The sequence below is a fragment of the Schistocerca americana genome, chromosome 5 (genome assembly GCF_021461395.2).
Source record: "Schistocerca americana isolate TAMUIC-IGC-003095 chromosome 5, iqSchAmer2.1, whole genome shotgun sequence".
Lineage (NCBI taxonomy): Eukaryota > Metazoa > Arthropoda > Insecta > Orthoptera > Acrididae > Schistocerca > Schistocerca americana.
The window spans coordinates 502,239,260-502,265,606 of record NC_060123.1 but is presented as its reverse complement, the minus strand read 5'-3'; the positions used below and the strand labels follow the sequence as shown (position 1 = coordinate 502,265,606).

The 26,347-nt window shown below is 38.6% G+C and overlaps 1 protein-coding gene across 1 annotated transcript in view; it reads right to left on the bottom strand.

Annotated features, from left to right (window-relative positions):
- The window catches only part of LOC124615774 (spatacsin), a 395,474-nt gene that overhangs the window by 250,680 nt on the left and 118,447 nt on the right, over positions 1-26,347 (bottom strand). Inside the window, exons 10-11 of the mRNA XM_047143873.1 lie at positions 22,244-22,425; positions 13,405-13,559 (exon numbers count right to left, since the gene is read on the bottom strand). Of these exons, the coding sequence (XP_046999829.1) occupies positions 13,405-13,559; positions 22,244-22,425 (337 nt within the window). The remainder of the gene's footprint in view (positions 1-13,404; positions 13,560-22,243; positions 22,426-26,347) is intronic.

Sequence of the window (26,347 nt, the reverse complement as noted above, 5' to 3'; positions counted from 1 at the left end):
ATAGATTCAAATGTCACCAAGTCTTTTCTGAAAGTATTTGTATGGAGTGTAGCCACGTACGGAAGCAAAACATAGACGGTAAATAGCTTACACAAGAAGAGAACAGAAGTTTTTGAAATGTTGTGCTAGAGAAGAATGCTGAAGATTAGATGGATAGATCACATAATTAATGCGGAGGTACTAAATAGAATTGGGGAGAAGAGGAAACTGTTGCACAAATTGGCTAGAAGAAGGGACTGGATGGTAGGACACATTTCGAGGCATCAAGGGTTCATCAATTTAGTATTGGAGAGAAGTGCAGAGGGTAAAAGTCGTAGAAGGAGACCAAGGCATGAATACACTAAACAGATTCAGAAGGATGGTTACTTGGAGATGAAGAAGCTTGCACAGGATAGAGCGGCATTGAGAAATGCATCAAACCAGTCTGTAGTCTGAAGACAACAACAACAGTTAAGTTTTCCTTAGTCACAAAAACATTGGAGAAGCCGAGGGCCTGGTGCAGTGCTTTATATACAATTGTCTGCATATGGCACAGCGCTTGCTGTGCCTGCTGTGCCAGCTGTGCCAAGTGAGGTGGAGTCTTTAGGCCGGCCACGCAGATGCATGCGCATTCATGCGCAGATGCATGTGCATTCAATGTATAGGGTTACAACACTCCTTCCCCCCTTGGGGAAAACTGTTCACCGTGGAGATGTCCACATTTTTATCAGAGAGGATGACATTTGCAGGCTGGTGAACAGTGAAAAGTAACACCCTTAGGGAGAAGAGAGCATGGAGGGGTTGAGCCCCCGTGGCCACATCAGGAAGAAATTTATGGTAATATGCAATGTTTCTGAGAAAGGCTTGCAACTCTTTGACACTGGTAGGACACTGCAAACTGTATCAGCAACTACATAGTGTACAGGCTTGACACCAGCATGCAAGACATAAAAACTAAGATAGACAATGGACAGCTGAAAAAAAAATTGTAATTAGTCCAAGTTACAAATCAATCTGGCAGCCTGTATCATCGTGAACAAGGTACAAAGCTTTTGCAAGTGTTCATCTATAGAGGAACCGCAGGCCACAATATAAGTCAGGTAGTTAATGCACCCCAACGTGCAGGCTGTGAGTTGCTCCAAAAATTGTTGGAAAAGAGCAGAGGCACTAGCATTGCTGAATGACAGGCACTGCTATTGGCACCAGCTGAAGGGGAATTAACTATGAGGGTACGTTTGGAGTTATCATCTGGGGGCAGCTGCAAGTAGGCTTCAATCAAATCTATTTTGGAAAAATATTGGCCTCCAGAAAGCTGAGCAAAGAGTTCATTCTGCTGGGTTAAGGGATAGATATCAATAACAGACTCTGAATATACAGACTTTTTGAAATCACTACTGAGCTGAAGGTTGCTGTTAGGTTTGGCAAAAATGACCACTGGAGTAGACTATTCACTGGAGGAGACTGTCATGACAACACCCAATGACATAAATTGATTGAGTTCTGATTTCACTTGCTCCCATAACGGAATGGGGTTAGAGCAGCCAACAAAAAAAACAGGGGTGTGCTGTTGGTTTCATTGTGAAGTGAGCCTTGAAATTTTTAGCGCACCCTAAACCGTCCAAAAACAGTGAGGAAAATTCTGAGGATAGCCCATCCAGCTGTTGGTACAGAAGTTGATGCAATACCAGATGCACTTCATCAGAAATACAGACTCCAAATATTCTGAAGGTGTTTAACCCAAATAAGTTTTCAACTCACGAGAGATGGGACAATGTCGGTGATCTCAGATCCACATATGTTTGATAATTTAACAAAGTCACTGCTGCACCCATGTCTACTTGCATTTGTAACATCTTGTCCATAACATGTGTGCCAATATAAAATTTGTTTGGAGTTACCATTACTTGAGAAACACTGTCCACATCTACGTTAAAGTCTGAGGCATGATGAGTTTGACAGTTGCACAGTCTGACGCACGAGTCTATCGTCCAGTCCTTTGGGTATGCAGCCTGCTCATGCTGATGCATGATGAGAGGGGAGCACATGACTGCTGTTGTGACACTGACTGAAGCTTCTGCTGCTTAGCATGGAACTGCTCCACGCAAAATGGAGACCACGGTTGCACAGCTGCGACATCATCTCCCCTCCATCCATGAGCTAATTGATGGCAGCTGAAGTAGGGATGCAATGGTGGTTACTTCATACCATGCATCTATGTGATTTCCTACTTCCTTAGATACTTTGAAAGACTGGGCAATGTTCAAACCCTCAGTGAGAGAGGAGTTTTCACATTGCAATATGTGTTCATGAACTTCTCTGTCAGAGACGATGCATATTATAGCATCATGAATCATCAAAGCAGCATACGCGTTGCGGTGAGCGTCAGTAACATACTGGCAACAACAAATAAGCTCATGAAGTTCCATTGCCCAAGCTCCGTATGGCTATTGTGGCTGCTTTTGCAATGGTAGAGCTTAACGTACGCAGTAATAACATGAGTACATTTGCAAAGGCAATTGGAGATCAACTGGCACATTTCATGGAAAGAGAGATTAGCAGGTTCCTGCAGAGGAGATAGCTGACACAAAAGATGATAAACACAAAAATAAATCCATGGCAGGAAGAAAGCCTTGTGGATGTTGGGATCAGCGACACCAAAAGCTCAGAAATGTTGCCAAAAGCATTTTTCATATGAGTCCCAATCCTCTGCAGTATCATAACATGGAGGAAAAGATAGAAGTTGTATCAACAGTGGTGAACCTTGGCATATAAAAGAAGCTGCAAAATTATTTAGTGCCATTGAGAGGGCCTGCTGCTGGCTGGTGACAGCTCACTACTGCTCAACAAGAGATTGAGAATTTATTCCATTGACATCCAGAAATCCAGAAATGAAACACACAGAATAGAACCCCGTACTCATTGCCAAAAATTTTGTCATGTTACATAAAAACAATATTAGAATTCCCACGAACCAAATTTAGTTCGCTTCAAGGATGTGGTAATAAGAACAAACACACAGAATCATACACTATGTGATCAAAAGTATCCGGAGACCCCCAAAAACATACGTTTTGTGTATTAGGTGCATTGTGCTGTCACCTACCACCAGGTACTCCTCATCAGCGACCTCAGTAGTGATTAGACATCGTGAGACAGCAGAATGGGGTGCTCCGTGGAACTCACGGTCTTCGAACATGGTCAGGCGATTGGGTGCCACTTGTGTCATATGCCTGTACATGAGATTTCCATACTCCTAAGCATCCCTTGGTCCACTGTTTCTGATGTGATAGTGAAGTGGAAATACGAAGGGACATACACAGCACAAAAGCATACAGGCTGACCTCGTCTGGTGACTGACAGAGACCGCTGACAGCTGAAGAGGGTCGTAATGTGTAATAGGTAGACATCTCTCAAGACCACCACACAGGAAGTCCAAACTGCATCAAGATCCACTGCACTTACTATGATAGTTAGGCGGGAGGTGAGAAAACTTGGATTTCGTGGTTGAGTGGCTGCTCGTAAGCCACACATCACACCAGTAAGTGCCAAACAACGTCTCACCTGGTGTGAGGAGCATAAACATTGGATGACTGAACAATGGAAAAATGCTGTGTGGAGTGACGAATCATGGTACACAATGTAACAGTCCAATGGCAGGGTGTCGGTATGGCGAATGCCTGGTGAACATTATCTGCCAGCGTGTGTAGTGCCAACAGTAAAATTTGGAGGCTGGGGTGTTATGGTGTGGTCGTGTTTTTCATGGAGGGGGCTTGCACCTCTTGTTGTTTTGCATGGCACTATCACAGCGCAGTCCTACTTTGATGTTTTAAGCACCTTCTTGCTTCCCACTGTTGAAGAGCAATTTGGGGATGGCAACTGCATCTTTCGACACAATCGACTATCTGTTCATAATGCACAGCCTGTGGCAGAGTGGTTACACGACAATAACATCTCTGTAATGGACAGGTCTGCACAGAGTGTTGACCTGAATCCTATAGAACACCTTTGGGATGTTTTGGAACACCGATCTCGTTCCAGGCCTCACCGACTGACATTGATACCTCCCTTCAGTGCAGTACTTCATGGAGAATGGACTGCCATTCCCCAAGAAACCTTCCAGCACCTGACTGAACATACGCCTGCAAGAGTGGAAGCTGTCATCAAGGCTAAGAGTGGACCAACACCATACTGAATTCCAGCATTGCCGATGGAAGGTGCCATGAACTTGTAAGTCATTTTCAGCCAGGTGTCTGGATACTTTTGATCACATAGTGTAGCTTACATATACGCTCAGTTTAATAGTGAACTGTTCCTTAGTCACAAAAACCGTGCCAAGTGAGGCAGCCTCTGTAGGCCAACCATACAGGTGCACGCTATTTAATTAAGTATGCTCACTGCATAGGGTTACAACAGTACTGAACTGAATCAAGGAAAAAAGGAATCTATGGCACAACTTGACCAAAAGAAGGGATCAGCTGATAGGACACATTCTGAGGCAACAAGGAATTGTCAATTTGGTAATGGGGAGACACTGAGGAATGAATGCAGAAAGCATGTTGAAATGGATGTATATTGTAGTGGTTATTTGGTGATGAAGCAGCTTGAACAGGACACAGTAACATGGAGAGCTGCATCAAACCAGTCTTTAGACTAGAGACCACAACCACAACCACAACCACAACCACTACCACTACCACAACCACAACCACCACCACCACAACAACAACAACACCAACACCATTATTTCTTTCAACAGGGAGGAACAAGGGATAGGCTTAATAAGCTTACAAAGGAGTGGCACATCACTAAGACCCTACGTGAAGAAGAGATTCAAATGGGTCAAATAGCTCTGAACACTATGGGACTTAACATCTGAGGTCATCAGTCCCCCAGAACTTAGAACTACTTAAACCTAACTAACCTAAGGACATCAGACACATCCATGCCCGAGGCAGGATTCGAACCTACGACCGTAGAGGTCGCGCCATTCCAGACTGAAGTGTCTAGAACCGCTCGGCCACAACAGCCGGCGAAGAGATTCACCTGTTGTGCTCACAACCTCCTGTAACTCCTTTCTAACCTTGTCAAACCTATTCCTCTTTGCTTTCTGAGGAAAGAATTAATAATTTTAACAAAAAGGATAAACATTTTCACTTTCAATGTGTATGTCAGCGGTAATGAAATTTTGCCTTCTGAGAGTATGTACTGGCCAGCTACTCTATCCTTTTGTAATTTTATAGTCTCCTCAAATGAATTTTCATTTTGATGTAATTATTTTTAAGGCAGGTGGCATATTTAATCTGTCATACTATATTAACACTAAAAGATGCAGTAAGTATCTTATATATTAATCCCAACAGCTAATACTTTAAAAAACTGATGCTCTTAAATTATATCATCTGGTTGCTGATCACTTACTAGGGTACACTAAAGTTTTATGGGAAAGCACTGCTTGCTGATACAGAATAAAACTTAATAATATAATTAATGTACTTGATAATATGATGGATGTTTATTTAAAATAATAAACAATGCTTCAAATAGAGCTAAAAAATTTGAAAATATCAATCTCAATTTTTAGAAGTATTTACAGAAATATTCAGGTAGCAGCTTTTTTCAAAGTAGCAACTTTCATTCTAATTTTTTGTTGCTGTTGTGCTCTTCAGTCCAAAGACTGGTTAGATGCAGTTCTCCATGCTACTCTGTCTTGTGCGAGCCTCTTCATCTATGAATAACTACTGCAAGCAATACCCTTCTGAATTTGCTCACTGTAATCATCTCTTGGACTCCCTCTACAATCCCCTGCCCTCTTAGGAACCGATGACTGTAGCAGTCTGGTCCCTTTAATCCCACAAACCAACCAACCCTGCCCTCTTACCTCCCTCCCTCCCCCCCCCCCCCCCACCACCACTACCACCACCACCACCACCATCACCACCACCACCACTGCCGCCGCTTCCCTCCAATACTAAACTGGTGATCCCTTGATATCTCAAAACATGTCCTATCAAACAATCCCTTCTTTTTGTCAAGTTGTAGCACAAATTTCTTTCTCGTATCCCCAGCTGTATTCAGTACCTCCTCATCAGCTACATGACTGACCCATCTAACATTTAACCTTCCTCTGTAGCACCACATTTTGAAAGCTTCTATTCTCTTTTTTCTCTTTTTATCTAAACCTTTTATCGTCCATGTTTCACTTCCATACATGGCTACACTCCAGACAAATATCTCCAGAAAAGACTTTACAACACTTATACCCACATTTGATGTTAGCAAATTTCTCTTCATCAGAAATGCTTTGCTCGACATTGTCAGTCTGCATTTTATATTCCCTCTATTTCAGCCATTATCAGTTATTTTACCAGCCAAATAGCAAAACTGATCTGCTACCTTAAGTGTCTTGTTTCCTAATCTAATTCCTTTAGCATCACCTGATTTAATTCAACTACATTTCTTTATCCTTGTTTTGCTTTTGTTGATGTTCATCTCACATCTTCCTTTCAAGACACTGTCCATTCCATTCAACTCCTCTTCCAAGGCCTCTGCTGTCTCTGACTGAATTACAATGCTGTCAGGAAACCTCGAAGTTTTTATTTCTTCTCCCTGATCTTTAATTCCTACTCCAATTTTTTCTTTCATTTCCTTTATTGCTTGTTCAACAAATAATGATTGAATAACATTGGGGATAGGTTACAGCCTTGCCTCACTCCCTTCTCAACTGCTGCTTCCCTTTCATACACTTGACTCTGTACAACTGCCATCGGATTTGTACTCAAGTTGTAAATAATGTTTTGCTCCCTGTATTTTACCCCTGCTACCTTCGCAATTTCAACAAGAGCGTTCCAGTCAACATTGTCAAAAGCTTTCTCTAAGTGTACAAATGCTATAAACAAACATTTGCCTTTCCTTAGTCTATCTTCTAAGATAAGTCATAGGGCCAGTATTGTCTAGCATATTCCTACATTCATCCGGAATCCAAACTGATCTTCCCTGAAGTAGGCTTCTACCAGATTTTCCACCTTCTGTAAGGAATACATGTTAGTATTTTGCAACCATGACTTGTTTAACTGATAATTAAGTAATTTTCACATCTGTCATACTGCTTTCTTTGGAATTGGAATTACTACATTGTTCTCTCTCGCCCGCATCTCGTGGTCGTGCGGTAGCGTTCTCGCTTCCCGCGCCCGGGTTCCCAGATTTGATTCCCGGCGGGGTCAGGGATTTTCTCTGCCTCATGATGGCTGGGTGTTGTGTGTTGTCCTTAGGTTAGTTAGGTTTAAGTAGTTCTAAGTTCTAGGGGACTGATGACCATAGATGTTAAGTCCCATAGTGCTCAGAGCCATTTCTTACATTGTTCTCGAAGTCTGAGAATATTTCTCCTTTCACGTATCTCACACACTAGATGGAAGAGTTTTGTCATAGGTGGCTCTCCGAAGAATATCAGCAATTCTAACGGAATATCATCTACTCATGTGGTCTTGTTTCAACTTAGAGCTTTTGAAGTGCTGTCAAATTCTTTTTGCAGTACCATATCTTCCATCTCATCTTCATCTACCCTCTGTTTGTTTTCCATAATACTGCCTTCAAGTTCATCTCCCTTGTACAGACCCTCTATACACTTCTTCCACCTTTCAGCTTTCCCTTCTTTGCTTAGGACTGGTCCTCCATCTGAGCTCTTGATATTCATACAGCTGCTTCTCTTTTCCTGAAAGGCCTCTTTAATTTTCCTGTAGGTGATATCTATCTTTCCACTATTACAATATGCTCATAAACCCTTAGATTTGTCCTCTAGCCATTCCTGTTTAGCCATTTTGCACTTCCTGTTAATCTCATTTTTTAAACATTTGTATCCCCTTTCATCTGCTTCATAAACTGCATTTTTATACTTTCTCATTTCATAAATGAAATTCAATATCTCTTGTGTTATCAAAGGATTTCTACCAGGCTTTCTCTTTTTACCTATTTGATCCTCTGCTACCTTCACTACTTCATCTCTTAAAGTTACTCTTTCGCCATCTACTGTATTCTTTTTCTTGTTCTAGTCAGCCATCGCCAAATGCTCTGAAACACTCAACAACCTCTGGTTCATTCAATTGATCTAGGTCCCATCTTCTTAATTTCGTATCTTTTTCCAATTTCTTCAGTTTTAATTTACAGTTCATGCCCAATAAATTGTGGTCAGAGTCAACATCTGCCTCTGGAAATGTCTTACAACTGAAAATCTGCAAAATCTCTGTTAACCACCATATAATCAATCTGAAAACTTCCAGTTTCTACACGTCTCTCCCATGTATACAACCTTCTTTTAAGATTCTTAGCCATTTGAAACTTCCTGGCAGATTAAAACTGTGTGCCGGACAGAGACTTGAACTCAGGACCTTAGCCTTTTGTGGGCAAGTGCTCTACCATCTGAGCTACCCAAGCACGACTCACACCCCATCCTCACAGCTTTCCTTCCACCAGTACCTCGTCTCCCACTCTGAGGATGAGGTGTGAGTCATGTTTAGGTAGCTCAGATGGTAGAGCACTTGCCCGCAAAAGGCAAAGGTCCCGAGTTCGAGTCTGAGTCCGGCACACAGTTTTAATCTGCCAGGACATTTCATATCAGTGCACATTCCGCTGCAGAGTGAAAATCTCTTCTCTTAACCAGTTGTTAGTGATGATTAAATTATGCTCTGTGCAAAATTCTGCCAGGGGCTTCCTTCTTCATTCCTTTCCCTCCACTTCATATTCACCTATAATTATAATTTACTTGATTTAATTTAGCTGATATAAGTATGAATGGCAGTTAGCAGAGTATTCTGTATCTCTGAAGTTTCTTCCTTGTGATGAAATCTACATGATGGATGAACGAATCAAATAATATATACAGGAAAGACTGTGTAATCAAACCAATCATGTATCTACCGTCAGCTCTTGCCCAACTGCCATTCAGACAAAAACTAAATAAACTATACTATTTCCACACATGGTATAGTGGAAATGTTGAGCTGTACATAAGTGGATAAACTACTACTTGAATGTAACAGTTCAGCTTACAAACTAGTATTCTTTTTTCAGTGCACATAGGTACAGATAAATGTGGACATATGCACACAACTGCATTTTTCCAATGATCTTGCTTGAATGGTGTGATGAATTAGGTCTGGTGAAATATGTGAGATAAATAAGAAAACGGTGAAGAGAAGGAATTGACAAGGCTACAACAGTATGAGGTCACGGTTGTTGCATCCCTCACAAGAGGGAGGAATAGCAAAGGATGGGATAGAAATACACCACCAGATAGCTTGCATAGGTGGATTAAGAAGCGGATATTAGCAAGGAGTGGCAAGATAGGGAGAGGGAAACCACTGAGGGAATAATGTGAATGAGGATTTGTTGACTGATAGAGTTATATAGATTGAATAAAAATGAGGGTCTCTTGTAAGAAGTGCAGGTGGGAGGGAGAGGGGAGAAGAGAGGAGTGAGAATGAAGAAGGTGAGGGAGTATGAATAGTGGTGCCATCTGCATCTGGCATCTGCATTTGTTTGTGCAATATGTTACATTTATTTATGTTCAGGGTCAACTGCGAGTCCCAGTAACATTCATCAATACTCTGCAGGTACTCCTGCAAACCATTACAATCACCAGCATTACTATCTTGTTATAGACAACCACATCATCTGAAAACAGCTTTATGTAGTTTCTGACATTGTCTGCTACATCATTATACTGTAAACAGTAAGCATCCTCCCTTGGAGAACTCCTGAAATTACCTTTATATCTGTTGATATTGTTCCATCACAAGAAATGTGTTGAGTTCTATCTGCAAGGAAGTCTCGAATCCAGTAAAAAATCTGGTCTGATACTCAATAAGCGTGAATTTTTTCACAAAAAAAAGGGTGCGAGACAGTGTCGAATGTCTTCCTGAAGCCAAGGAACACAGCATCAACCTAAACACTGATGTATACAGCACTGTGGATATATGGAAGAACAGAGAGAACTGAGTTTCACAGGATCTCTGCTTGCAGAATCCATGTTGATTTTAATAGAAGAGATTTTCATTCTCCAAAAACATCATAATATATAAGGATACGACAAGTTCCATAATTCTACAACTGACTGATGTCAGCAATACAGATCTGCTATTATGTGCGTCTGTCCTATGAGTCTTCTTGAAAATCGGAATGACCTACATATTCTTCATTCCTCCAGCGACCTATGATAAATTGCTGCTAGAAGGGAGCAAGTTCTTTCACATAATCTCTGTAGAATCTTATAGGTATCTCATCTGGTCCGCATGCCTCTCCATTGTAAAGCAACTGTAATACTTTTCAATTCCGTGATCAGTATCTGGCATTTCAAAGTTTGTTCAGTGATTGAAAAGAGGGCCACATTACCATTGTCCATGATAAAACAGTTTTGGAAAACCAAATTCAGTATTTCAGCTTTCTGTCTGCCATTTTCTTTTTCAGTCCCATTATGATAACTGAGAAACTGATGATTTTGAACTGCTTACTGATTTTATGTAAAACTGAAATCCTTTAGGATTTTAGTCAGTTCAGTTGGCAAAATTTTGCTTTCATAGCCATTGAATACTTCTCTCACTGGTCTACTTATTTTCATTTTTGCTTCTTCAGCCTTTGTTTGTCAGCTAGTTTTGGACTTATCTTAAATCTGTAATGAAGCTCTCTTTATTTATGTAATAGTTTTCTAGCATGGCTATTCAATCATTAAGGGTCTTTCCCATTCTTTAAGACATAGTTCAGAATGTACTTGTCTGCAGCATACCGAATGATTTTTTAATTTTTTTTTTCCATTTCTGCTCTACATTTTCATCCTCGGCACTGAATATTTGATGTTGGCAACTCAGACGCTCAGCAACTTTTACCTTGGCACTCTTGCTAAGCAAAAATATATTCCTACTTTTATTAACAGTCCACATAACACCCCTAGTCAAAGCTGTTATCACAGCCTGATGATAACTGATACCCTCCTCTATGTTAACTGGTTTGAAAAATTCAGGCCTGTTTGTTACTAGGAGGTCTAAGATATTATCTTCATGAGTTGGTTCTCTAACTACCTGTTCAAAGTAATTTTTGGACAAGAGATTCAGAAAATGTCAAATGAATCCCTATCCATACAAGTTCAGTGGCATGACTCTCCAATTTTATACCTGGTAAGTTGCCGTCTTCCACTATTACAATAGCATGATCAGGCAACTTATTCATAAAACTGTGCAAGTTCACTCTGAAGCACTCTACCACTATAGCTCTTGATGCAGGAGGTCTACAAAAGCAATTGATTTCCATTTTTGAGCCAACCTATCCTTACAATATATATTCCAAACTGAATTTACGATTTCATTGCTATTCACTTCCAGTTTCAACCAGCTTTCTGTTCCTGATACTATACGTTTATTAACATTTTGTGTTTGCCCACTGTGCTGTTTAATAATGCAGGCTACTAAATTGTAGTCACTATTATAGTGTACCCCATTTTCAGCCATCACTGTAGGACAGATTGAAATAAGACCCAGCTTCAGTGGAAACATGTAAATTTGAATGAAATCCTTCCTTGTTGAAAGATCATTCCACTACTGTATAGGAGATACACTCCCAGTTAATGCAGACACGAGACTGCTGCTTGTTGAGGAGGCATTTTACAGGTTACCCTCTCTGTCGTTGCAATGAACATTAGAACTGACTGGTGAACAGTTTGTGATGTGTTCTCTGTTTGTAGACAACTTAATTATTAACTCCTCCTCCACTGGTTTCAGAGAGTGCAGGAGCAAGACAAAAGGAAGGTTTCACTTTTTAAACAATTAAAAAGGTTGAGTGTTACATTTTGATCATAATTTTAGTTAATCAGAAATATGTTTTAATGGCACAATACTAATTTTCAAAGAATCTGTCTGGTTCCTGGGTCTTGTATCTCATGAAAGACTCATGTAGCTATCATTTGCATATCAGACCAGCAACAGGGGCATATAGGATGAGCACTTTTCCTGGACTAAAACTGGTGAGACTGCCTCTAACCATAGTGTCTCATCATGGAACTCATTTATAAGCCCATTCAGACTATAGAATACCCAGCAGCCACCACCACTGTTTCAATTACATGAAAGTGTGTCATACGCAAAAAAGCATACAGCAAGAATAATTTGCAATGCTCATCCATGAAAACTGGAAGGCGTCACTTTAATGTGTTACACATTTTAAATACAGTTGCCAACTACATGTATAATGAAAATTGCTGTACAGGCTTCACTGCAGTTCTGAAGAGTAATAATGTCCATAATAAATATGGAGATATAATAAGGGGAGGTGGCACTACAGACTTACGCTGAACATTGCTTTGAAGCCAGAGTCACCATGTTAGTAGCACATAAACATTAGCAGACTACTCTTTGCAATTCCTTCTTGTTCTTATTTTCTGTTGTGTCCACGCAACAGTCGTGTCAAATAGTAAATATTACAGTGCTTTCATGAATAATACAGTATCAGGAAAGCATATTTGAACCTGTAATATGACTCCTTTGATCTCATTAACATAGCTTCCCTTTTGTTACATGTTTCGAATAACCAAGAAGTGAAATATGTGATGAGAAAAGGCTGTTTCGTAATCCACTATTTTCCTTAGTACGCAATTTTGTTCCATCTATGTCCTTTTCCAAAAAATTCTGAGAACATATTTTGCTACGTCTGGATGGTTTGCAATGTTTCCTTCTCACAGCATTCAACTGGAGTGCTCTTTGGGTTGGAAATCTAAAGCCAAATTAAAGAAATAAAACTGTTACAGTGAGAGTAAACCCAGCTCAACTAAAATTCATATATATAAAAGAAAATATTGATTGAATGAGTCCACTTACAAATCAAATGTGATTCCTTTACACTTCAGACAATATCAGAATGACTTTACACCTGTAAATGATGCAAGCTGTCACTTTTTATCAGAACACTTCCACCAGAAACTAATGTTTGGCCATACTAACAGGGCAGACATTGGCTTCAAGTTTGTGACATCATGATTGCTCTGCTTATTATATCTCCACAATAATAAAAAACTTAGATCAATATTAACTAGGCTCAAAAAAAGGATTAACTACAGCGCAAACAAAAAATTTTGATCACCTGCCAAATGATTTAAAATTCCTGACTGGTGGCAAAATTAACTTTAAAAGTAATTTTCATTTTCCTCAATAATTGGTTGTCTTAGTTAGACAAAATATTATTTAAAAACTTGTAGCACACATACTATGAACTAGTAAATACTCAGAGGCATTGTTAAACTAAAGAATTTTTCATTATTATACTTAGAAATTTGTGAATTGGTAGCATTTAGCCACATGTAAAGATAAACTGTATTATAAAGTCTGAAAATTGGTTCATTATGATACATTATACACAAGAACAGAGGAACAAAATGAATGAATTAATTACCTGGAACATTAAAGAAAATCTCAGTCAACACTAATGATTTCCAGTCAGGTGGTTGTTTAAGAACAACATCCACTGTTAGCTTCTGATCTGTTCCCAAAAATTCCTTATTCTGCAATTGTTTTTGTTTTTTACTGGTTGTCTGGTACATGAATTCACTGTACAACAAATGGACAAATCTCAGATCAGTAGCTCATACATGCTAACCTAAATACAGCAATTAACAACAAAAAATTACATGATCTGTCAACAGTCTTCACAAAAAAGGTGAACTTTGGGCACGTGTTCCACTTGACTTTATTTTCCATCTAACTGAAGGTACTCACATGTTTGCAATACAGTATTTATCTGAACTTGTATGGTCATGCCAAGACATAGGAACCTAAAACTGCAAGTGAAGAATAAAGAGACAAATCTTATTAACAAATAACTGATAGAACACATTGTGTATCCTTAAATAAAAAAAAACATTATTTATCTAGAAAATCCAGCAATTGTTTTACAAATGTGCCTTACAGTTCTTTCACTCTAGGGCTGAAGCAATTTACTGAATAGCTTAAGAAAATGTTATTTTCATTTGATGTTACTAATTGAGGAATACTTAACTGTTACTCATTATTTTCAAGACCAATAGTATAAGGAACGGTAGCTTCATTATATACACGAAATGCTGAATGGCAGATAAGCAATACATAGTGGTCTAGCTCAGTCATCAAACTTGTCAGAGCACAGACATACCTCAGCCACTTTCCCTCCCAACAAAAAATGTCTCTGAGCACTATGGGACTTAACATCTGAGGTCATCAGTCCCCTAAAACTTAAAACTACTAAAACCTAACTAACCAAAGGACATCACACACATCCATGCCCGAGGCAGAATTCGAACCTGCGACTGTAGTGGTCACGCTGCTCCAGACAGAAGTGTCTAGAACAGCTCAGCCACTGCGGCCGGCTCTCCCCCAACAGTATATCCAGAATGACACATGTAATCCTTGGATAAATGATCGTATGTACTATGTATAGTGAATAATGAATTAACGAGTATCAGTTGGAGTACAAAAATAGCATTTATGATTTGAGAAATGATTGAAATGCAACAACATCATTTACAAGAAAATATCATGATATAGGTAAGTTAAACAATTTAAATTCAACTAACTTCACAAACTAATAATAAACATTATTTAGCACAGATTTTACTAGTTTAACAAAATTACCTTTCATTAATCACGTATACAAGAACTGAGTCCATTCTGAAAGCTTCCTTAGTGTGCAAAAGCATCCTTAGTGCGCACTCAACACTAGTTAGATTATAACAAAAAAAATTATTGTGGGTGCCTTGATCCATTTTGACATTTTAGTTGCTTTTCAGTTCTACAGTTATTAGCAAATTTTTCATTTTCTCATTCATAGCATAACTTAAACTGGGGGACTGCAGTATCCTGTTTCCACGGAGGATTTTTTTTGACTTAGCCACCTTTTTCTCTAGCTGATGTGAGTGTCTTCCCTTTGGTAACAATTTGTTTTGTAGTTACTGATCTTAACGTCTACAGCAATACTCTTCAAGATTCCAAAAGATGTGCATTGAAACTATGCCAAGTACAGTGACTAGTTCAATATTTTTCTGGTAATGACTTCATTATTATTTTACAGTAACAATGTTTAGAGTTGTACTTGGTGTAGCTTGGTGACTCAGCAGTAAAGTGCCAGACTACAAATCCAAAGGTCTCCATTTAGTTCCTGGTATATCTTAGGATTTTTATTTGTCATTTATCACTTCTTTCATCAATGGTTGACATGAGAAAATGCAGAGTTGCACTGTAGTCTGGAATCCAGGTTAAAACTGTACATCCTCCTATAACTGTCTGGGTGAGTAAGTTTAAAGATCTGAGGAAGGCAGTCCCAAACCAGCTCCAATAGGACCTGCCTAGTAAAGCATTGTGCTGTTCAAAATAATCTTCAGATTGATGACTACTTTACTTTACTTAATAAGTGCACAATTATCTCAGTAAACTGTGGAGAAATGAAAATTTTCTCACATTACTGTGACCCTGAGTTTAAATTTAGTCACATTGATTTGCATCTAAAGTTGGACTGATATAATAAGATCTGCAAATTTGTGTTCTTTTTGTGACCTTGGATCTCCAAAAAAATTATGGACTTACAATTTTTTACTTCTGACACTTATGTCTAACATTCGTTCTAATCTGGCTTCCCATTTTAGGTTACTGGGTCTCACTCCCACAGTGTTTTTTTCCCCCAAATAGCAAGTAATACATTACCAAATTTGGTTGAAATCAATCCACGAGTTTAGGAGCAGGTTTCTACCTGTGGCTTTGCCCACATAAGCATATGTCATACATGTTTCATGTATATTTAACATATTTCACACATATTTATACATATATTTCACCTGTATCTTTAGAAAATTTCATCCTGCTGTTCCATTTTCATGCAACTCAATGTTTATGATGTCATACCTCCTGAACCATGTATCGTACAATGATATAATTTTGTAAGTACATCCTGCGGTGTATGTGGCTACTGTCTGCAAAATGTGTTATGAATAGAGTTTGTAGCAAAGAAGTAACAAATTTAAACATAATGCATGGTGTGGCAGTTTTTCATGCATCTCAGTGTTTATGATGTCATATCTCCTGAACCATGTGTCTACAATGATTTACTTTTGCTGGTACATTCAGAGGTATATGCAAATATTGTCTACGTAATGTGCCACTATTATAGTTAGTAGTGAAGAAGTAATAAAATAAAATATTTTTCTTGCGGCACTTTTAATGCATGAACAGCACAAACGTAGTAAGTAATAACCTTTTTTCTTTTCAGTATTTTATGGGCATTGTAAATGAGACAACATTATATAAAGGTTAGAAATTGTGTGTAAGGTTTGTTGCAATTCATCATCTGCTCTCATTCTCAAATACTGGACAAATAAAGTATGGGTATTCATGCATCATGGGCCACACTGCTGTTTCAACCCCACCCCCAGCCTTTTGACAGATGGGAAGTTCTTACACCCACAGCGATTCTTTCCAGACAGTAAATGATAAATTCGGTTCAAATCGGTCCAGTGGTTTATGAGAATCTGTGGAACATACATACATACATTAAACACACACACACACACACACACATACACACACACACATTTTTATAATATTTGTGGATTTGTTAATGAATTTCAACAAAAGACTGAGTGCACTGTCAACTCCAGATTTCAATATTATATCAAAACATTATTAATGAGACCCTTACATCCATCATTATGGTCCAAGAATAGTGACTTCCCTTCAAGCTTTACTCTAGTTTTTTTTGTTGACCACCCACATTTAGTTTTTCTTCGTTTCCACAATAAGTATAAGTTTATGCCATGTTGACCTCACTTTCTCAAGGAGAAATAACATAGCAAAGGCATTGTCACTGTTTTCTCTCTCTTCGCAAACAAAAGCAAATGTCTCAAATTAAAATCATATCAATACTTAACCACCATGGTGCAAAACTCCAAATAATGTCACTAGCAATTTTTAAAAGTAGTTAAAATTAATCCTACCTTGTAGAACTTTCATGTTTTTTCCTCAGGAAGGAAGCAGCGATTAACTACCATAGGTTGGAGAGGAGGAGCAGGTTACTCTTACCCCAGATCATGAGTGACCTGCCCCTCCTTTGCAACCTTTCTAACAAACCCTTAGGAAGGAAAATACAAATTCTGAAAGAATTCATCATCATCAGCAGCAGCAGCACTCATACTATCTTTGTAGTTGTCAACTTTGTGACATATGACAAAAATTATACTCTTTCATTTCATCTTTGTGTTGTTATTTCTCGCTCTTGCAACACTGAGGCATTAATTTTAGTTACAGTTCTGAAAGGAACAAAGCACTGCTCCATAAGAAAGGAAGCATTCATGACATAAAAGACTATCATCTCATAAGCCTATTCAGGATTTTGTACAAAATTTTACAAGAATATTGTTAAATCATATCAGTTCCATGCCTGACACAGCTCAACACATAGAGCAGGATGGATTCCACAGCAGCATCAGCCCACTAGACCATGTACAGCTTCTGTAGTTTATGACATGGCTTTTGATTCAGTCAACTATCCTGCTGTCATGCAAGCCTTAGTTGAGCAAAAGGTAGAGGTGGCATCTATTAAAATCCTATATCATACATCCAAAACTTCTGCAGCTTTTGTTAGTGTCTGGAAACTAATTTAAGAGTTCGCAGTTTACAAAGGAGTGACAAAAGATAATTCCATCTCCCCCATCCTGGAAGTGGAAATATCAAAACCAAACTAGAGAGAAAGAGACATTCAAATCAACAGAAAGAGACTTAACAAAATGAGATTTGCAGATGTCACTGTGCTACAGAAAAATGATTCTGATGAGCTATAGATGTTGGTATTGCATCTCACCTCAGAATGTCAGGCAGTGGGACTGAACAAAAACCTTTCCAAGATCAACATAATGTTTACTAAATGGAGCCTGGTAGGAAACTCACAATTAAAAAATACACTGCTGGACACTGACAGAGAACACATCCATCAAAAAGCCAGCTTGTAAATATGACAGGAGGCATAAGATTGGAAATCTATCAATGCACCATGCTATGCTGGTAATCAACTATCTTCAGGTCAGACATGGCACTAAACCTGAAAAAAATAGCTTTTTGTCAGTGTGTTCCCATCAGGATGACTTACATCTGTGAGACCTGGACCTTCCTGAACACACAAGACAGAAACTTACGACAGCACCGGAAGCATGTTGGGTGTTACAAGAAAAGACAAAAACGACACAAGACATCAGATCAATTACTGATGTCAAAAACATCCTGGAGAGATCAGCCACTATGAAATGGCAATGGGTCAGCAATGTTGCCGGTAGAAATGATGACAGCTGGATAAAGGCGATACTGGAATGGAGTCCAAGAGATAGAGACAGATGACAACAAAGAATGCTAGACCAATAGGACAAAGACCTACCGAAGATTGCTGGAACTGACTGTCGGAATATTGCCCATCACCAATGCTCAAGGAAAAAGAAGCTGTATACATACCTGAAGACATACCTAAAATTTATGTGAATGAGAAAACAGCCTGCTTGAAAAGGACAAATATCATAGAAGAAACTGAATACATCATAAAGCAACAAGAAAGACTGAACACACCTGATTTCAATGCAAACTTAACAGGCAAATAAAACACGTAATCAGAAAGAACAAAACCCTCATAAAAGAAAACACAATGACATCTGAAGAAAAAAAAACCTACAGAAAGCTACAGAAGAAATTAAGACAACAAAATGCCATAACCACGAAATCTGACAATGGCAATTTGATTGCACTCAAAAAAGGAAAGGAATACACTGATAAAACATTAGAATTCATTCAAAGCAACAACATCACAGAATTAACAAGTGACCAAACATACTGATACCAAAGAAACTTACAGAAAACCCTGAAAAACATAGAAACAATTTTCACGGACACACAAATTAAATAAATGACACAGAAAAATCCCAAGCCCCCCCACTCTAAAATCATTGCCCAAGATTCAAAACCAGGTACCCCCTTATGCCCACTGATTGACTTCACCAAAGCACCGACATACTTCTTAGCCAAGAAAGGCACACACACACACACACACACACACACACACACACACACACACACACACACACTGCAACAGAGAATATACAAACATACCAAAAACGAAGCCAGAAGAACTCAAGTAACACACCAGAAATGGCAACAATAATTTCAGTTTACATAATTTCCATGTACACACAAACTCCAACATAAGAAATTATCAACATTATAGAAAGAAATCTCCAGCTACAAGATAGAAAATCAAATCCTTGACAAAATAGTAAAACCAAAGCAATACAAAATAAAATATTGGTACAGATGTGTGGTCAATATAATTTGCCTAATATATGAACCACAATCTCGTATAAAGGAACTTCATGAAGACATTAACGCCCTGCACCCATAAATAGTCACCACTGAAACAGACACAGATAAAAAACTCAATTCCTTAGATCTCACAATACGTAAGAGAAACAACAAACATGAGTTCACAATTTATAGGAACCAATCCAATCACCCCATAACTCATAAAGAACCCAGCTCCAGGTATTTACTACACAGACAGAACAAAACACCCATCAACAAACATAAGTATACAGAAGAACGGAACACAATAAAACAAACATGAGAATGGGTATGATACAAAGACTGTACATAAAATAAACAATAAAGTACAAAAACAGGCAATACATAATCATGAAACACACACACACACACACACACACACACACACACACACACACACACACAACAAATCAGCAGATAGTAAGCAACAAATGGCACAAATGACTTGCAACAACAAATTCACACACACAGGGTGGGCAATATTAAAGAGACAAGGTTCAACACAGCATACAGAACCAAAACACTATATAGAACAGAGTTGGAAGAAATATCACCAACACTGATAAATACAGCCAGTCTAGAATATATAAACTAACCTGCAACTGCTGTATATGTGGGTCAAACATGCAGGAATTTTAGAACCAGGTATACAGAGCATCTCACAGCAATGAAAAGCAATAGCTAACATTCAACATTTACTGATCACTTAACAGCACAGAGTCACCACCTAATCAACATAGAAACTGATTTAAAAATCCTTAAAATTAGTAACAGCCTATACCAAGAATCACCATGAGAAGAAAACTATCACATCCCAAAATCAATAGCCCAGGAAAAGAGAGAACTAAATGAATACATATCACTGTGCAATATAGCCCTCTTTGCTACTATAAATGAACTATATAAATAATACCTACCCACACTGCACACCACTCTCTCTCTATACGCCTATCCACAACTCTCTCTCTCTCTCTCTCTCTCTCTCTCTCTCTCTCTCTCTCTCTCTCTCTCTCTCCCCCCCCCCCCCCCCCCACACACACACACACACACACACACACAACATACGAATTAAACACAACAAATGTCAACAACACTTCAAACCTGCATGCCACATCCAAAACAAACATACCATGAAACAAAATAACACCAAAGTCACAGCAACATATAATAGCAGTGAAAACTTTGAGCTTGGCACAAAATCATATAAAATTTATACGTAATGACAAATAGAATTGAAAAATGCGTGTTATCTTGACATAAAGAAGTAAAAGCACCAAAGCATCAAAAAAACTCAAAGAACACGATACATGGCGATTCTTGGTTGGAAATTCATACTAAACAGAAAAATAAAATAATGTTTTGCTGTTTGCAGATGACAAGCTGTAGATTGCACAGTAGAACTAAAGCTACTAGCATAAATACCCAATAGCTCCGTGTGAGGTACATAAACAAATACATGCATCCACTTTATTTTCAAATGTACTATAAAACTAGAAACCTTAGACATATCATAAATAAACAACATAGAATGCCTCAAATCAGTGACACACATCTCAGCTCCAATGTAAAATCACTTACAATAACTGCTCATTTTACAAATGTCAACATTTTGCACCAAAAGTTTCTTTAAAGGTTAATGTGAAACAATTTTGCAGAACAAAAATTATCATGCCCACTGAAAATAACACAAGAAGTCTGGGTGAAAACAAAAATACAAAGGTATCTTGCATAAGGCAGAATTGTTCTCAAATTTTCTTAGCCAGTACGGAAATAAGAAGAATTGCAACATTCATATGATGATAAAAAATAATCAAAATCCTGTCAGCTTCAGCATTATTTCAATACACACTTACAAGAGTTACAAAAGTAAAAAGTTTCAGATAATCTGTTTGGTGTTGAAAATTTAAAGGCTTTTCTTTGATATCCATTACAGTAAGATATTCTGGAAGTCATTTGTGAACAATTTCACCTTTACAAATGACACTTGGAAGAATTTCAATACAAGAAAGCTTTGATTCCCTCTTGTGATTTTTAAGGATTCAGAAAATTTTTAAAAAGCACTGCTGCTGTAGGATAAGAGGCTCAGTCATTTTTGGATCACATATTTCTTTTGGCCATTCTCTCAGTTTCACAGATGCCAGTTAAAAATGAATACCAAACTATTGTTCAGGGTACACATTCCAGTGAGAAATAGTCAATGAGTGACTTAGTTCTTTTCGTGATTGCAGTAGCATCAAATGGCTTGAGCTTGATGTTTGGTTGTCTTCAGCACTCTGCTGCAATAGATAATGGCAGTTTACTGCTGAGATATGGGTTGGTATATGTGATCTTTGGGTAATCATCATATCCCCCCCAGGATCAATCTCTTTTTCTTCATAGTAGAAAGAGTAACATCACAGTTTTTTACACAACCATGGAACTGAATTTCAGGATGGTATGAATGGAGTTGGGGTAGAAGTAAATGTAATACTACAGCTTCATGTGGCCAGATAATGAAGATATCAATAAAGAGATTTAATCATTCAAGCTTTTACCTAGGTGTGGGGGAGGGAGGGGGGGGGGGGGGGGGGGGGGGGGAACTGCTACTTTAAACAACAAAGAGATTTTCTTAGCAACACCCTTATCTGGAATGACAAGTTTTCAAATTTCCTCATTTCCTTTCCTTCTTATTTCACTTCTTTTTTTCTATTGCACATAATTTGCACGATGTTATTACACTTGGCAGCACATGTATAAACAGTAAGATGTAGATCTCTTTCAACTTGTTCCAAATGTACTGTATAGACTCTTGCAGAAGAAAAATCCTCATCACGTTTACTGCATACCGAATGTTATAAATAACATTCTGAGAAAGCCTGTTTACATTTCACCAATGAAAAATAAAGTATATTTACCTGGTACCAGAAAATTCAACTGCCTCTAAATGGTCTTCCAAAAGCAAAATAAATTTCCACGCCTCAATTTCAGGAGGGTCCAAGGAGTGGTGGTCAACCAAGTATTTTGCAACATTATCACGTATTTTTCTCTCACTCGATTTTCTAAATATATTTCTCAGCTCTTCTTCAGAATTATAACCCTGTAAAATATGTAACATTCAGTTACACATCAACATGAAGAACTTACTACCGTGTTGCTAACAAAATATGTCTTAGGCTTACAGCAATTCCACATGCTCAATCTCTTGCCCCCCCCCCCCCCCTGCACCCTCCCCCTGCATGTAATCCCCCCACCCCTACTCCTCCTCCTTATCCCATCTGCCCTTATTATATTACTGTTAGTGTAAGTTTCTGCACTTATTAGACAGCATTCACATTCTCTGATCAACAACTCATTGTTCAGTACTTAATTCCTGTGGTAATATTCTTTGTTCAGTACTTAATTCCAGAGACCATAGTAGCAGAGATATTCTTACAATAACTGAAATAAAAATTAGTAACAGTAATACATAGCTACACTAATCTACATGCTCATAGAAAAATTGTTGACTTTTCAGAAATGTATATAGTTTGCTACTGGGCACAAAATAATAACTAACTGCAAACATACTGTCTATTTACACTGATTAAATTGTATCATTACAAGTTTTGACATCTCATGTTGGTCTTCATTTGACAGCATGATAGTGAATTTCATAAATCATACCCTGAAATAAGATCCGCTCCATTTAATTTTCTCTCCGCATCACATACCAGCTAAAATAATTTTGACCCATCTCCCCCCCCCCTTCTCCCCTCCACCCGCCACTCCCCCCCCCCCCCCCCCCCCCCCCCGCCGCAAAAAAAAGGGTGTTCTCCTGCTGACACTTGGTGAGTAGGTTTTTTATCTATACAATTAATGTGTGTTCTCCTGCTGCCACTTGAGGAGTAGATCTTTTATCAATAACATTTTACTGTCAAAAAAAAAAAAGAAAAATATCTGCAACATCTTAGACATACCCCTCTAAGTTCAACCTGTACCAGCTTCCTTGCCTTATGGACACCTGATGTATTACTTGTCTACCCCATCTAGCAATGAGCAAATAAGTAGCGTTATTTACAAGGCCTATTTCAACAAAGAGTAGTGAGTGAATAATAATAAAGAATCTCTTCCACCCAAGTAATAACAGATGAAATATTAAATTAAATGTAGCTAGCAGTCAATATGCTCTTATTATTCAGGTAAATTTTTTAAATAATATTGTAATGTATGTTACGTAATTGGAGTAATTGTATTAGTTCTATTTCAGCAATGGATGGCATATCTCATCTCCGTGCCTGTTGTGACCAGGGTTGAGCCGGAGAGCACAGAGACCTTTCAGGACAGCTAACAACAAGAATACAGTTGAATATAGATGACAAAGATGATGATGGAGTTTTTAGTTGCTGAGTAGTCGATATCGTGGTTATATGAGCCCTTGTTGAATATGAATGTATGCAGTTGAATGCCTGTGATTGAGTGATAAAAGTTTTCCTTAGAAAAGAAATTGAAAATGATGATGTGCTATGGAAATATATTAGCATTTTTTGAAACAGTATGACAACATCAATATTTGGACAATTGCAAATGACTCCCACTTGAGGACAGATCTGCAGGGAGATACACCACCCCTGTCCCTCCAGACATCACCAATACTGGTACTAACATTGTTCAATTCAATATGCTCTCAGGTTACAAATTATATTGTGTGGCAGAGCTTAAAATGTACAAGAGTTTAGTTTTTAGGCTGATGAAGTTATAATTTCAAATTATAAGAATATTAAAATAAACAATAAAAATATGCATTATCCTGTGTATGTCATCACATGTGCTCAAGAACATGTCCTCACAATTCAATAAAATTATGATAGCCTGAAAATAAAACGCTGCTTCGTGTAATATGGATTAGCTTTAAGTTAATACAGTAGAATGTTTCCAATGGAAAATCCCAGATGGAATAATGACAATATTATAAAAAGGATAGATTGCTACTCACCATATAGTGGAAATGTTGAGTTGCAAAGAGGCACAACCAAAAGACTGCTAAACAAATAAGTTTTTCCCCAACTGTGCGTGATGGGAGATGCAATCTGCGTGCTGGGGCAGGTGGAGGCCGAGGTGGGAGAGGGAGGGATAGCAAGACAGGGGTGGGGGATGGTAAAGTGCCACTTTTGAGAGCATACAGACACATGGTGGGGAGAGTGTACTGCAGATAGATACAGTTAAGAGAAGGGCAGGGGAATGTGGCAGGGTTGCGGGAAAGGAGAGAAATAAAAATGCTGTGAGTGCACTGGCGAAATAGAAGGCTGGGTACTGCTGGATTGTGTACAGGGAAAGGGACAGATGGGTGAAGGACAGTGACTAACAAACACTGTGAAAGCAGTCATGTTACCAATGAGCTAAGCTGCAACCACTGTGCTGCATTCTACATGGGTATGACAACCAACACCACATAAATGGTCACGGACAAACTGTGGCCAAGAAACAGTTAGACCACCCAGCTGCTCAACACACTGCCCAACAGAATGCTCTAAACTTCAAAGACTGCTTCACAGCCTGTGCCATGTGGATCCTTCCTACCAATACCACCTGTTCTGAACTGCACAGGAGGGAGCTCTCTCTGCAATATATCCTATGTTCCCATAATCCCTTGGTCTCAACCTTCATTAGTCACTGTCCTTCACCCACCTATCACCTTCCCTGTCCCCACTCCAGCACTACACAGCCTTCTATTATTCCACCAATGCACCCGCAGTCTTTTTACTTCTCTCCTTCCCCTCCCCCCCCCCCCCCCCCCCCCCCACCTTTCCTCCCCTCCACATTTCGACTAATCTCCCAACTGCACCTAGCTGCTGTACCCTCTCCCAACCATATCTTTGTATGCTTCCACAAACAGCACTTTATTGTCCCTCATCCCTATCCTGCTGCTCCCCCCACCCACCCACCCCACCCCACCCCACCCCACCCCACTCCACCCCACCCCACCCCAGCCTTCACCTTAACCCCACCACCCACATAGATTGCTTTTCCCATCACGTCCAGCTGCTCGCAGTCTGGTTTTGGTGCCCAGAGACAGTGGTCACATGTGTGCGGGTTGTGTTTACATGAATGTGTTTGTGTGTGTTTTATACTTCAGAAAAAGGCCATTTGGCCAAAAGTTTACTTGTTTTGTAGTCTTTTGTTGTGCCTGTCTGAGACTCAATTTTTCACTACATGGTGAGTAGCAATCTATCTTTTTCATATTATTGTCAATGGAATTTTTCCACATTACATGAGGCTGTCTGACCACTAAAATAAAAAAGGGGAAAGAGGCAACCACTCAGTTATTAAAATCCATTTCCTGACAACTTAGGAAAGAGTCCTGATTGCTCAAAAAATTTAAAACTCATGCTATGTTGAATCACTTAAAATAGAGAGCATGTCTCAGTTCATGTCATTTAATGTTCTCTTATCAAAATAAAAACAATATTAACTTAAAATATGGCCAACTGTTATGATGACACCATGTGTATTATATGTGGTCTGATGTGTGATTTAAAGAGCAATGCCCCAGACAAAGAGGAGCTAAATGATTTGGTTTCATCAAAGTGGACATGCAGAAGTATGCCACTGTCACATGACTGTCTTAACTGTCCAAAGGTTGTTGTCATTTGGAAGGTTTTTCAGAGACCACCACAAATCACAAAATTTTGCTGACTTATTTAAATGATTTAAAGGAACAACAAGTTTCATAGTACAAACATAATCTTCAGGCTAAATTGGCAATACAAAGAATTTTATCAAAGATATACAAAGATATTACAGTTGTTCTTTACAGTCTCTGAAAGTGTGATGGTCATCCTAAAACATTTACCAAATGTAAGCGTATACATTAAAGTTGTTCTTTACAGTCTTGACATGTGCTGTGGACATCCTTCTTTGTGAGATGACCACGTTACATTCAAAGATTGTAAAGAAGAAGTTAAATATCTATGTGCACTTTGGATAAATGATTTTTACTGTCATTGCAGCTTGAGGATAAAGTTTGTATCTCAAAATATTTT